The sequence below is a fragment of the Magnolia sinica genome, chromosome 16, assembly GCF_029962835.1.
Source record: "Magnolia sinica isolate HGM2019 chromosome 16, MsV1, whole genome shotgun sequence".
Classification (NCBI taxonomy): Eukaryota; Viridiplantae; Streptophyta; class Magnoliopsida; order Magnoliales; family Magnoliaceae; genus Magnolia; species Magnolia sinica.
The window spans coordinates 20,800,719-20,814,978 of NC_080588.1; the positions used below are offsets into that span (position 1 = coordinate 20,800,719).

Here is a 14,260-nt window from a genome sequence, read left to right on the forward strand (position 1 = left end):
CTCCCTTTTCTAGATTTTGATTTATTTATTTTTTTTCCTTATCAACATCCTAAGCTTACAATTGAGGATGTGCCATACATAACCAGCCACCTTAAATGATGACCACCATTCAGGGACCAATTTTCTGAAGTCTTCAATTTTTAACCAAGCTGCCACAAACCTAAATGGCTTCAAGCCCCAATTTGCATCTAACACCTCTAAAACAATCGGCCTGTGATCATAGATGACCCTCGGGAGACTCCTTTGGTTGACTAAGGGAAATTTTCAAGCCAATCTTGTGAAACAAAGAATCTATCCAACCACGACATAACAAGATTAAACTAGTTATTAGGCCATGCGAATTTAGCCCCTCCTAACGGAAAATCAATTAGCTCGTTGGCAGCTACCCAATCAAAGAATTTATGCATACTATTGGTTACCCAACCCCCTGTAGATTTTTCAAAGGAAGGAACTACATTGAAATCACCACCAATACACCACAGGAGATTCCATCACTACCTGACTGAAGAAAGCTCTGGCCACAAGTAATCACGCAAAATAGAATGGCAGGGGCCGTAAATCGCACTAAAAATCCAAAAGAAATCAAAAGAGGCATCTTGAAGGACGCCAGAAAGGGAAAAGGAGCTAGTAAAACTATCTTTTTCCAAATGTCGGTGTTCCAAGCATCTAGAATGCCTCCCACATAACCGGAGGCACCTAATTCAACCCAATCAGAATTTTTAAATTCCCAAATTGAAGACAAAATACCTCTGTCGATGCTTTGGAGTTTCGTCTCTTATAAAGCAACGACCTCAGTTTTTGACTTTCTGCATATCTTCCTAACTTGAGCCCGTTTCAACTTGCAACCCACACCTCTAGGATAGAACTAACATTGGTCATTAGATTTGCCCATTCTCATCCTCTTGCTTCCTCCTAGTTTGCTTGAAGAATCGTAGTTGATCAAACATTCTAGGCTTAGAAGTTCACGCCAACCCCTATGTGATTTCCTGGCCTTTGATAGTTTCTCTTCGTGAAGACATTGTACCCCTTTGCTTCTAACAAACTGTATAAAGTCGTAGACATCCTCTTCTTTGGCGTTGAAAGAAAGACCAACCATACCACCTAACCTTTTGAGCACATCCTAGGAACATCAAAGATTTGAGAGAGGTTGGGATTTTGATAAGGTTCGGTCAGAATACCCGAAGATTCCTGTGTTGTGTCTTGAGAGTTTGCATTAATGTCTATCAAGCCTTTCGACGCACACAGTGGGGTAACTATCATCACGTTCTCCAAAGGACCATATTCTAGGATTGCAACTCCCATTGCAAGAGCTCCGTCATTGAGGTCTTCAATCATACCATCGATGATCGACTCTTTGTCTGAGGATGACTATTCTCCCCTTTCATAGTCATCATGGCTCGATTCATAAGACTGGCTTGCATCTACTTTATTAGGTTGAGAGTATCATCTAGAGATGAAAGAAACTGAGGGTCGCTGCAAATAACCGAGATTTTATCGACCTCTTCGAATTCTTTATTGACCTCTTCCCACGTGAGGCACTTACCGACACGTATTGTAGACAAGATCATTGTCTCACATGAGAGGGATGGCACGAGTGCAAGAGATGGTTGCGAGCCGTCGCCATGTGTCAAGATCAAGAGATATTTTGTTTGAAAACAGTGGTCCAGATGAAATTCGCCGCTTGAGCTGACTAAAACGGGAGGATCAAAGTTCATCTAAACCTACGCAAGAGCCTCGCCTGCCCTCTCATCTTCGGACATAATCTGAAGCTCATCCCAAGGCTGCACAAAGCAGCCACCACCATTCTGACCCTCAAGGTCCGACTCCGAGCCTAACGACTTTTTGTAGTTCAAACTAGAACAAGATGTCGAAATCATACCCGCATCGCACGAGAGCTGGATAGGAGAGACACCATTCGTCCTTGATCCACCTACCCTTGATGGGCCAATGAGAAACTCACATGTTGTCTAGAAAAGATCTTAAGCATGTCTAGAGCACGGGTGGTACTCCATCATCCGGCACCCGATTGTTGCAAGGGGCAGCATTACCTCTCCGACGCCTACTCCATACCTCTCCCCACCTCAAAGAGTTTCACCAACAGTTCTCTCACTGAACCTTCGAGGATAATTCTTCTTCCCCTACAACAACCGAGATTAAAGAAGGATCGGTGGAGCTTCGACGCTTTCTAACGCACAGGCGAACTGTCCCAAGCTCGTCTCCGTTTTCTGTAGCCTGATTGATAGCTACCAGATCTCCCAAGCAAAACTCTATCGCAAGGAAGACGTCGCGGAACCAAAGTTCCAAGGGAACTCCCCATGTCAGAAACCAAATTGACTCGTAGCCGAAATGTGTGCATTTCGACCACCTCTTGAGATTCGTAATAGGTCCTATTACAGCTGGAAATTCCCCCAACAAAGTGTTGTTTAAGTCTTCTGACTTGAGATGAATCCAGACTACATTGAAATCAATGGGTTTGACCATGAACTATGACTCTGATATATTACAACGATCCATAATCCATTGTTCAATTTGGAGGAGGGTTACATGGGGTGTTGTTTCCGCAATCAATGACCACTGCAATGTAAACAAAGATTTCTCAATAACTTGCAGGTTTATGTGAATCTTTAACCCCTCCGACAATTTTTCTAACCAAATCCAATTCAGAATAACCTTATCATCCTTCTCCTTTTGATCGGCGTAAGAGTCCACCTCCTTAAACATATTGAGTTCGCCTGCGGTAGCTCCCTGTGATTGATTCCATTGCATCCCCGCAACGGCGTCACAGAAAGACACTGAGCTTCCTCCCCTAGAGCAATTTGTTCCGTTGATTGGTCGGAGGGTTTTAAACACCACTCTTTGGAGCACCTGTTCCATTGTTCAATTTCCCCTTCTTGTTTTTAACCTCCTAACTGAAATGTGCGCATTGAACTTTGAGTTTCTTTCCCACAAAACTCTCACCGTGCAGCAACTCAATTGATCTCTCCGCCTCTTCCTCCAAGTTCATACGAACGGAAGCAAACCCACGGCATCACAAGTATCCCAATTGCGAGTGATACAAACCTCCATTACATGTCCGACCCTCACAAAAACTCTTAAGAAGTTGATCAAGAGCTACCCTTCCGGGAATCCGACGACGAATAATGTTGGAAGCTCTAACAAATCCGTGTTCAACAAGATTCCCGCCTTTGATTTCTTGCGATGAACCTGAACCCAACCTGCCTCTTCGGCCTCGTCTCCCCCTAACTGCTCACCTTGATCTCCAACCAAAGCCCCACTATACTTACCGGAAAGGACACCACCAGAGGCCTCTTTCCCTTTCACGATTTCAACGACATAACCCTCAGAGAGCACCCTTCCAGGTTCTTTTTCTTTCCAGACGCCTTACCTTTTCCTCTCCTCATTCCTTAACAGCATACATGAATGTTTTGGAACACCGAAAAATTCAGAAGGGACAATTGAGTCCCCTAAGTTGAAAATTCCTAAAGCCAAATATAAGGGAACATCGAGGGGTCCCACGAGTGAGAGGTCCTAAACCCTACTTCATACCAATTGGGACCTCCATTGTTGGGACTAGTGGAGTGAGCACATGTTGCAAGAGGTCCCCACTGCCAAGGTCAGATGGAGAAGAGGTGTAACGATCCTATAACATATGTTGCGATAAAAGGGAATTTTCTTATCGTCGGGCCGGATTGGGTGAACACATTGGGTGTGCAACAGGTTCCCACTACCGAGGTTGGATGGTGGTTGTGAAAGTTTTGACTAATTGGTGTAAAATGGCCTCGCTTATTCAATGAAGCTAACTGTACTGAAATGTGTTGGCTATTGCATTCATAATTATCTCTCATGCTAGTTTTATACACATTTTCCAAATCAACAGGTTAATCATGATTAACTATAGTAAGATGTGTTTAATTATCTCACATGCATAGAGATGTACTCACTAGGCTTATTAAGCTCACCCAAGTTATTATTTTTAATTCTCAAGAAAAGTTAACTCGTAGCAATAGCTTGGCATGGACCTAGGGATATTTTGCTTAGTTTATTTTTTGAAGCATTTATTGTAATATTTGTATTGGAAACAAGTATTATTTTGCAAGCTCAAATGAGATTGATGCTAGTTACTATTAGTTAAATGTTGTAATGATTGAATGCGTAATTGTGTAATTAGTACTTAACGAAAAAAAAAAAATCTCTCTCAAGTCGCATCTTCGGGCTCGGTGTCAAGGTCGCGCATATATGGGCACTGGATTTAAGGCATGATAGGAAGAAAGTCTGGAACATCCTCAAGATAATGGAACTAATGATGAGAGTCATTCGTCTTTGTAGAATCCAACGAGATACCTATCATGGGCTTCCTCTATGAAGCCATAGATGAAGTGAAACTTACTATTCATTATGATCATAAGAATTACAAACATTATTAGAAATTGATCAACAAACGTTGGCAGAATCAGCTTCACCATGACCTTCATGCAGAAAGTAATGATATTGTGCATCTATTACTCTTACTCTAATAATGTCTCATGCACCTTCATTATGCACTTAATCTTATTAGTCATTATAGAGTTGTTTTTATGATGAAATCACTAAAGTCCTTTATTGTTTTTATTCTTGTAATGTAAGCTACTATTTAAATGCGAAATACCGATATATCGCATCTTTTGTTGAGGATGAAGAGGTTAAAGATTAGAGCCTAACTTAGATAAACAAATAAGAGTGTTGATGAAGGCGGTTCAACTCTTTAATTATTAGTTGTCACTTATTCATTATGTACATATTTTGTTATTTCGATACTTAAAAATAATATGAATGTTTTGGCATATTGTCCACAGTTGGAATTATATAGATTAGTGACATGATTAGTAAATAGTAAGTAATGTTTTGTATTTATGTTTGTCCTTTGACATCACTTTTTCAATTATTCATAAGGTAGCCATACCATCCTGATCAACATGATTTGTCACCAAGCTACTTGTTGAATCATGGTATCAGTTATCAATTGGCGATCACCCCCGTCAATCTTTGCCAACATCTCAAACAATCGTGCATGCCATTTTGGATGAGACAAACAACCGTCATCGCTATGTATTCTCTAACATATCAATGGTACTCAGTGCACTCGTTATTGTGATAATAAACAATCACAATAACTAACAGCATCACTCCTAGTGGCACTGGTAATGTCTACAGTTGTGGCTATGGCCGGACACCTCCATACCCATATAGATGTATCTAGATATATATGTATCCTAGATACATCTATATATGGCCATAACCCTATCTGTATTTTTAGAACTCATGATCATAGCCATAGTTGGATGAATTTAAACAAACTTTTCTCACCTTTGGGGTTTCGGCCGGAATCCACTCTTAGACCACAATGTCCCCACCAAATTTGTGTTTTGATCCGAAACAACTCAAGTGGAGTTGTTAAAACACTCCAAGAATCAATTATTTTAGTTTCACTTGAATATAGCACATATCGTTTTGTCAATACATTCCATTTATATGACACATCACTCGTGTCAACACATCGTGATAAATTGGATATCGCTATATATCAGCATGTATTGATGGTAATATTGTATTGACAATGTACTGTTTTGTGACATCATCCCCCCCAGCATGTATTGATGGTAATATTGTATTGACAATGTACTGTTTTGTGACATCATCCAGCCCCCCCGCCCCCCACCCCACCCCCGGGACTTCATATAGCTGACTTGCGATAATGATAGTATCAGCCAATACCATCAATACATCGTATACCCATCCCAACCCTATATAGAACCAGTGTTCGAAATATCGGTATCGCACGATGTATCGCACCCTTGGGATACAGATACGTATCGGTTATCACATGGGATATATCGTTTGAATCGCATAATTTATTGCACTTTTTGGGAAACATGGGGAAACATTGGGAAAATGGTTGAATTTTTTAATGAAACTTTGGGGATTGTTAAAAAAGCCCTTAATACACACTTTTAAATCATAACATCTCAAAAAAAAAGATGCACATAATAAATTTCCTTTGTATAGGGTCCTAAGCTATGCGATGTTTAACTGAACTAATGCAACTATATTTAAATTGAATGCATGATATTTATAAATATATCATAGTCATGTATGAAAACACAACCAATTCATTGAAAAGCAAAAGAAGAACTGAAGAAGTAAAATTTGAGAAATATACATATCAATGATGGGGTAGTTCTGTGGGTAGGCCCACCGTGCTGCATCTGTACATCCAAGCCGTCAATCCCTTTTCTCACATCATTTTAAGGCTTGAACACAAAAATGAGGTAGATCCAACGATCAAGTGGACCACACCAAATAATAAGCTTGGTTGCATTAAATGCACAAAGCATCGAATGCTAGTTGCATTAAATGCAAGAGTGTGTGGTCCATTTTAGCATTGAATCTACCTCATTTTTGTTTTCATGCTTAAAATGATCAGAGAAAAAGGGATGGACGGCTTAGATTTATAGGTACATCACGGTGGGCCCGCCCACAGAACTGCCCGTTTGGGGCCAGAGTAGGCGAGGGTAGGACGCAATCCATGTCCCACGTACCTACAGCAACTGTAGGAAATGGATTGGCTACTCCCCCAACACTAGCCCCGTGGCTGGTGGTCGGTGCTCTGTGGGCCCCAACATGATGTATTTGTTTCACCATTCCGTTCATCCATTTTTACAGATCATTTTATGGCTTGATCTCAAAAAGGAGACGAATATAAATCTCAGGTGGACCACACCACCTGAAAACAATAGTGATTGGATATCCACCATTAAAATCCTCCTAAGGCCCACTGTACTGTTTATTTGACATCCAATCTATTGATTAGGTCATACAGGCCCAGATGAAGGGAACAAACAAAAATCAGCTTGATCCAAAACTTTAATGGCCCCAAAAATGTTTTTAATGGTCGACACTCATTCAACATTGTTTCCTGTAATGTGGTCCACTTCAGATTGGGATATACCTCATTTTTGGTTTCACACAGTAAAATGATTTATAAAAATAGATGGAAGGAATGGATGAAACACATACATCATGGTGGGGCCCACAGAGCACCGACCACCAGCGAAAGGCTGGTGTCAGGGGGAGTAGCCAATCCGTTTCCGCTATATATCTAGTGTGTGGTGCACCAGCCTTTCGCAGGAAGTTCCTGCGCAAGGATGTTGGGTGGGGCCCATTACAATGTATTTTATAAATCCATTCTGTCCATCCATATTTTGAGCTCATTTTAGTACATTCTACCAAAAACGAGGTGGATACAACACTCAAGTAGGTCACACGAGAGGGAAAATTGGGGCAAGAAATTTCTACTGTTGAAACCTTACTGGGCTCCACCTTGATGTTTATATGATATCCAAACCTTTTACAAGGTCATTTCCAATGGGATGAAGTGAAAACACCAAAATTATAGCCTGATACAAAACTTTTATGGCCATAAAAACGCTTCAACGGTGTTCACTGAATGCCCACTTTTTCCTCTTGTATGGCCCACTTGAGTGTTGGATACACCTCATTTTTTGGTCGCACATCCTAAAATGATCTCATAAAACGAATGAATGGGGTGGATATCTCAAAAACATTTTGGTGGGCCCCACCTAGCATCCTTGCGCAGGAACTTTCTGCGAAAGGCTTTCGCAGGAAATCCGCGTCCCCTAATTCGCGCCCCTCACAATCACAGTGACGTCACCAAGTTACGTGGGTCCCACCATGAGTGTATTTTTTCTATCCACATAGTCCATTTGAATAGATCATTTTAGGGCATGAGCCAAAAAATGAGTCAGATCCAGAGCTCGAGTGGACCCCACCACAGAAAACAGTGGAGAGAGTGACGTTCACCATTAAAAACTTCTTAAGGGCCACAAGAGATGGATGATCAAGATGATATTTGTGTTTTCCATTAGTCCATATCTTCCTGGACTTATGAACAGATTAGATCACAAATAAACATTATGATGGGCCCTAGGTAGGTTTCGAGTTTCAATGGTGGGCGTCACTCTCTCCACTTTTTCTGTGGTGGGGTCCACTAAAGATTTAGATCTACATCATTGTTTATGTCATGCCCTAAAAAAATATTTCCAAATTAATGGAAGGTGTGGATACGACACATACATTACCGTGGGACCCACAACTTGGTGACACCACTTATGCGATTGCCTAGTCAGTTACTCACTACGCTTAGCGTACTGAGTAAACTCATGTGAGGTCCACCATGATTTATGTATTTTATCCGCTCCGTCCATCCATTTTAGCAGATAATTTCAAGGCTTTAGCCCAAAAATAAAGTATATACAATGTTCAAATGGGCCACACCGTAGAAAACAGTTGAATTGAACATCTACCGTTGAAAATTTCTTGAGGCCCACAGAAGTCTTGGATGATTGGATCAATCTTATATTTGTATTTTCCCTTCATCCACGTCTATATGATCTTATTAACGGTTTGGATGACTAATAAACATCACTGCAGGGCCGAGAAAGGTTTCAACGGTGGAAATCAGTATCACCACTGTTTCCTGTGGTATGATCCACTAAAATTCCTAAATTTTGGGATCAACCCCTTAATTTAGATGGGAAAACGGATGGATGGCATGGATAGACCACATACATTAAAGGTGGGCCTAACTGAGTTTACTGAGTATGATAAGAGCGTGCTCGGTAACCCACCATGCAATCCGATCCCCTTTTCACCCCTCCCGCGCCCCTCTCCTTCACGCACGCGAGGATTCCGGAGCAAGAGATGGCGATGATTTCTTGTTCCGTTCCTCAATCCGGCTTGATTTCTCACCGAAATCTCCGAGAAATCCACACAGTGGCCCACCTCCGATCACCAATCTTCGCTACAGCCTACAGGTACTCTCCGATTTCTCTTCTTTTTCTTTTTCTTTTCGAGTGCGTCTGTCGAAATCCGAAAATAATGGAGGAAATCGTGCGATATCGACGATACATTGTGCGATATCGACGATACATCGTGCGATATCTGGATTTTGGGGGTTTTGGTATCTTCCGGGGGTTATCGTGCGGGTTTCGTCTCGTTGGGGGGCGATAACAATAATATCGGCCAATAGTATCGATATTGCGAACACTGTATAGAACTAATGGACCTACTAGCCAACGACCCATGATACATTTCCTTAAGTGGAACAACAAGATGCATCTTCCCTGAATATGGACAGGGTAATTTCAGTGGCATTGAATATGGCAAAAAAATGAAGAAATGTGGTAATTACTATTTTCTGCAAAGTGTCTTGGAGGAATAAGGTAATGAGGGAGGAACATAGACTATCAAGAGACGAACATTTGTTATTTTGTAAGAATATTGCTCCAGAAAACCATGAAAGAATTAAAGCCTGAGAAGTAACCCCCGCATGATTAGATGCCCAAGATTAAAGATTCAGTCAAAGGGAAACTTCTTCCATGACACAATCCATAGCTTGTAATTAAGTTGCAGGTTTAATGCTGCGGTAGAAACTGAAGCACTAGACTCCAGATTACCTTGAGGCAGCCATAAGCTATAGGAGAAGACACTGTATGCAGCACTCACTTTCAGCTTTCTATTCAACTCTGAACAAGTACCGTCAGTCGAATTCCTTCCCCCACAAAAGTAACAGGTTGGAAGCATTCCATTGTTCTTTGGAACCAGAATAAATGTTTCCTGAAGTAAAATAAGGTTTTCCTACCCATGTTTCAAAAATCGAAGTAGAGGTCGAACCAAAGAAGTGGACGATCAAGTCCAAGCTGATCCAATCAGCAATTCAAAATTTTTGAACCATAACAATCTCAACGTGTATAAATCATGAGTAATCTTTTGTTGACAACAGGTCCAATCTGATTCAACCCCCAATATTATAAGTTTATACTGGTTCACACCAGTTTAACCTGGGCCTTAGCGGCCTTTACACTCTGGTTGTTCAATCTGAACTAAACTAGAGAGAGCATTGGTTCTGGCCAAACAGCTGAGTTGAGTCAGGTTTTAAAAAAAAAAAAAACAAAAAACAAAAAACAAAATTTACATGGAATTAGCATGCCTATCATATAGTCAGAGGCATTATGCTTTAGGTTTGAGGATTTGAGAGAAGTGTTAACACTTGGCATAAATAAATTATTTAAATCGAATTCTGTGTGATCTAATAATCCATAATTATGGACCAAAACGATAGCAATATGAAACAGTACTTACTTAATCATAGAGAGAAGATCAGCTCGTAAAGTGGACAAGAACTTCAATCCACCAGGATGGGTGTTGAGCCGTTCAAACAGAACCTCATACATGGGCTTGAGGGCCTGTCGCAGATTTCTCTCAGTCCTATAAAATGCAGAGAGCAAGCCCTCCTCATCAAGGCCAGATTGTCGAGCCTCCTCACCTGAAAAACATCATTTTCATTAAGAACCATGCCAAGAAGAAAAATGAAAGTCAGCGCTAAGTTTTAACGTTAGAATGGAACTTACTGCCTGGAAGTTCAAGACCAAGATACTGCCGCATCAATTCACGTATTCGTGTCCTATCAACGCTGTACTCTGTAGCGAGTATTAGTAGTAGTTTCCGATGGTTGTCTTGAGAAAGACTAAAATAACCCTGCATTGCTAATGCATTAGAACAACCATTAGAAGGACAAAGTCTGGACACAGCTGCCTACAATAAATAAGGAGTTATTTGATATGATGGCAGAGTATGGCAAGCCATACTCATGCCCTTAGCCATTGTACACATGAAACATGCATGTTCCTGAATCTAAACCATCCAATGGGCCACTATAAATGGGATCATAGTTTAAAATCTGATCAACTTGACAACCCAAACATTTGATTGATGAACATTTTTTGTTGAATTCCAAACCAAAAATGTTTTTCATTTTTAACTGGCCATTACACACCTGCCAATCGGCTAGTCAAAATCATCCATTTACTGTGAGTCTTGGGTAATGATCAATCCACTGTCAATACAGGATTTGGATTGAGGTACATGTATCATGTATGTCATATGTACGGTGGCTGTTTGGATTTTGTCACACTGTACTAGAATATCAATGTTTTATCGTGTAAGTACCTGTGAAAATTTGTCGAGAGTTGTATCTATTAAATCCGTTTTATTCATGAAAATAGCTGTACGCATCAATTCTTGGACGAGCTTCACTCTGTGAAAGAATGATTAGCCATCATTTTTTTTTTCTTTTCCTTTCTTTTCTTTTTCTCTTTTTTTTTTTTTTTGTTGAGAAATTTTAAGAGAATTGGGTCGAGAAAAGGTTGCATTACAGCAGTCCGGTGCGACATCCAGGCCAATCATAATGTTGGGTCCAATGTGAATCAGCCGGGCTACACATTCATATAAGACAGGCTATTGGTCATTTTTCTCCTAACCACCCACTTTTCTCAATGCATGTGTCCCACACGATGAGTAGACTGACTTCATTTATTGACCAAGGGCACATTCAAAATGGCTTCAACTGATGTCTGGCCCAGATCTTGCACACATCTCCCATAGATGCAACAAGGTGAGGTAAGCCAATAGCCAGTGGAAACAGACCTCTTCTCTGCACTGTCCAAGGAATCGGGTTTCTGAAAAGATGATAGCCCATCACCTGCACTACCTTGCTCAAAATGCTCAGTGTATTGTTTGCTATTAGAATCAGCTTCTCTGCCACCGTCTTCATTCTACTTGACATGCCAATGACAAAAAATATATTAAGCTAAAAAATGAGATGCAACAGCTAGAAGATTTGCATCCATCGAAAGAAAGATTATCTGCTTGTAAAACATATTTACATAAACCACGAACTGATAGTTATAGAAAACAAGTTGAGAACCAACAGTTCTCTGTGCAGAAAAAGATAATGAATCAGAGCAACAGCAGATCCCACAATCTCTAATTTCTCCAACGCAGCTGGAAGCTCATTCAAAACCAAGAAGGAAAAGGAAATATCTTTAGATGTGCCTTCTAATTGAGTTGCAGTTGATAATATGATAAAATAGATATAGCTAAGTTATAGTTACCTTTTCTAGCAATCATATTGAGGGTTTGGGCTCAAATTGTCTCTACGTTACATTCAAGTTGGACTTGAATTAGACTTGCAAGAAAGGAAATTGCATTCTGACAACTAAGAAACGTCCTTAAATTTCACTATTTCCTCCTGATTAAACTGAAGAGTCAGGGTGTAGGACCTATTTGCTTCCTTGTATTTGTCAATTCAGGGGGAACTGTTAATCCTACAAGTGGCCAATCTTGGATTGGCAACTGCTAGATTGCCCAATCTTTGTTTGGTTGATATCTAGCATTGGTAGATGCAAGGATCAAAGAGGATACTAATTGTGCATTGACTAATACAGACCGTACCCATGAACAATCTTAAGTTTAATAAGTCGATTATGCACTCACTCGTGTGAGATGGACAATTGGACCCATGGCAGATGTGCCAAAGCACCACACTTGTGAAAGATCTAGGACATTCATCAGTTGAGTTTGACCAAGTCCATGTCCTGGAAAAATAATTCATGGCCCGCAATGTCCATGATCTAAGACACTGCGCGTGCTCATGTAAGATGAACAACACATATGGCATACAAAGAGGTGGGTATGAGTATCTAACACTACATCATTGCTTGATTTAATGGGGCTACGCAAGAGCTCACCACCATTTGAAAATGTTGCGCAATCATCTGCTAACGCATGGCATACAATAAAGTGGTGATGCAATCGCGCCACATCCCACATGTGCATGTTCCACATGTATGCACAGGAAAAGGCCCAATTTCCTTTTTTAGCTTGTTTCTAAATTCTTCTCTCATATTTCTATGTTAGAAAAGTATCGCTATGCTAAGAAATAAGTATTATCAGATTTTCATGTACACCAGTAAGGAATTCTATTTTTAGATTCATCATATTATGATGAAGATTTTCTCAATAGGGGCAATGAATGGATATAATTCAGTGATGGTGTCGCCTTGACATGGTTGAAGTCATCAGTTCGAGCCTGATTATCCCTAAACCCAACGTGGCCTCGTGGGATTGACGCGAGAGTGTAGCAATGGCTATATTATGAAGCGCATGGATACAAGTTATGCATTGGAATGAAAGACAATTCCAAATCCGCTTTGTCTACGAACAAAGAAGCTATAATTACTGGAACTGTGAATCTCATAGAAGTTCAATCCTGGCTCAGGATGAATGCTGGCAGCATACATAAGTCGGGCAGGAAGTGGTGTTTACAATGACGGACGGGTAAGCAACGTGTAAGAACCCGCCCGTGGGAGGGGAACAACAACTGGAAACAGTTGCCAATAGCCCGTGGCCTGATGAGCAAAAGGAGGAATCCGCCCAAGGAGGGGTATTATGGACGGGGAGAGAGAGAGAGAGAGAGAGAGAGAGAGAGAGAGAGAGAGAAATGCGTACGGAGGTATGATGGACGGTGGTGGGGAGCTTTGTTCCATGATCAGCTCCTCTCATCCTTCTCCTCAATAGAATGGCCAGACCCTTTTTGTTCATTCTCTTTTTCTCACGCAATGCCAGACACATTCCCGGATATATTGTAGACCCTGCTCCTCAGCAACAGCATTCGATTTACATTACCTGCAGGATTCTAGGCATAGAAGACATATGATTCGGTGATCCAAACCGTACATCTTTTAAAATTCATGGTAGACGTGTGATGCATCGGACATCTACTAGATTTAATGCCGAAGTAACCTTGATAATATGGTGTATACAATTAGGCGGTTCTGAGAAAAATGGGATAAGTACCAAACGCCCCCTTTATCCTGCCTTCGGGACCAGCCGCACCCTCGTTCAATTTTTGTTCCGATCCGCCCTGCATTTGGTAAATGACCCTTCTACCCCTTCTTTTGAAGGATCCACCTAAACTTTAGGGGAGTTTGGCATCTCTAATAATAAGAGATTATTAGACTTATCACTGAGAAAATTATTGAGGGCCTTGCACAAAACCTTAAGATATAGCCTCCCGAAACAAACCAGAATTATAGAATAATAATGCAATGAACTAAATCAAAACATAAACCACACCACACCAAGAATTTTTACGTGGAAAATCCTCTAAAAGGTAAAAACCATGGGACCTCGTCCAGATTAACAATCCAGTATAAAGCAGAATGTTACAATCGATCACAAGCACACACCGCTTGGATCAAACCTTCTTCACTCACGCAGGAGTGGATAAACAATAAGAGAAACAAAGAAGACGGAGAGATCTCACCAATTATGAGAACGTGGAAACGCTGAGATATGGTTGATC

At 40.8% G+C, this 14,260-nt stretch overlaps 1 protein-coding gene across 13 annotated transcripts in view; it reads right to left on the reverse strand.

Moving 5' to 3' along the window:
* The window catches only part of LOC131228670 (uncharacterized), a 105,671-nt gene extending 92,034 nt beyond the window's left edge, over nucleotides 1–13,637 (reverse strand). For 2 of the 13 annotated variants that reach the window (XR_009163046.1, XR_009163047.1), the window contains exons 1-5: nucleotides 13,405–13,637; nucleotides 11,542–11,669; nucleotides 11,065–11,152; nucleotides 10,467–10,593; nucleotides 10,198–10,381 (exon numbers count right to left, since the gene is read on the reverse strand). Coding sequence is in view for 10 of the 13 variants with exons in the window: in XM_058224497.1 (XP_058080480.1) it covers nucleotides 10,198–10,381; nucleotides 10,467–10,593; nucleotides 11,065–11,152; nucleotides 11,542–11,669; nucleotides 13,405–13,527 (650 nt within the window). In the remaining 3 variants the exon portion in view is untranslated. Of the gene's footprint in view, nucleotides 1–10,197; nucleotides 10,382–10,466; nucleotides 10,602–11,064; nucleotides 11,153–11,541; nucleotides 11,673–13,404 lie in introns of those variants that run through there. The other 11 variants (XM_058224495.1, XM_058224493.1, XM_058224496.1 and 8 more) reach the window with 9 other exon arrangements.
* Between the last annotated feature and the right edge of the window lie 623 nt (nucleotides 13,638–14,260).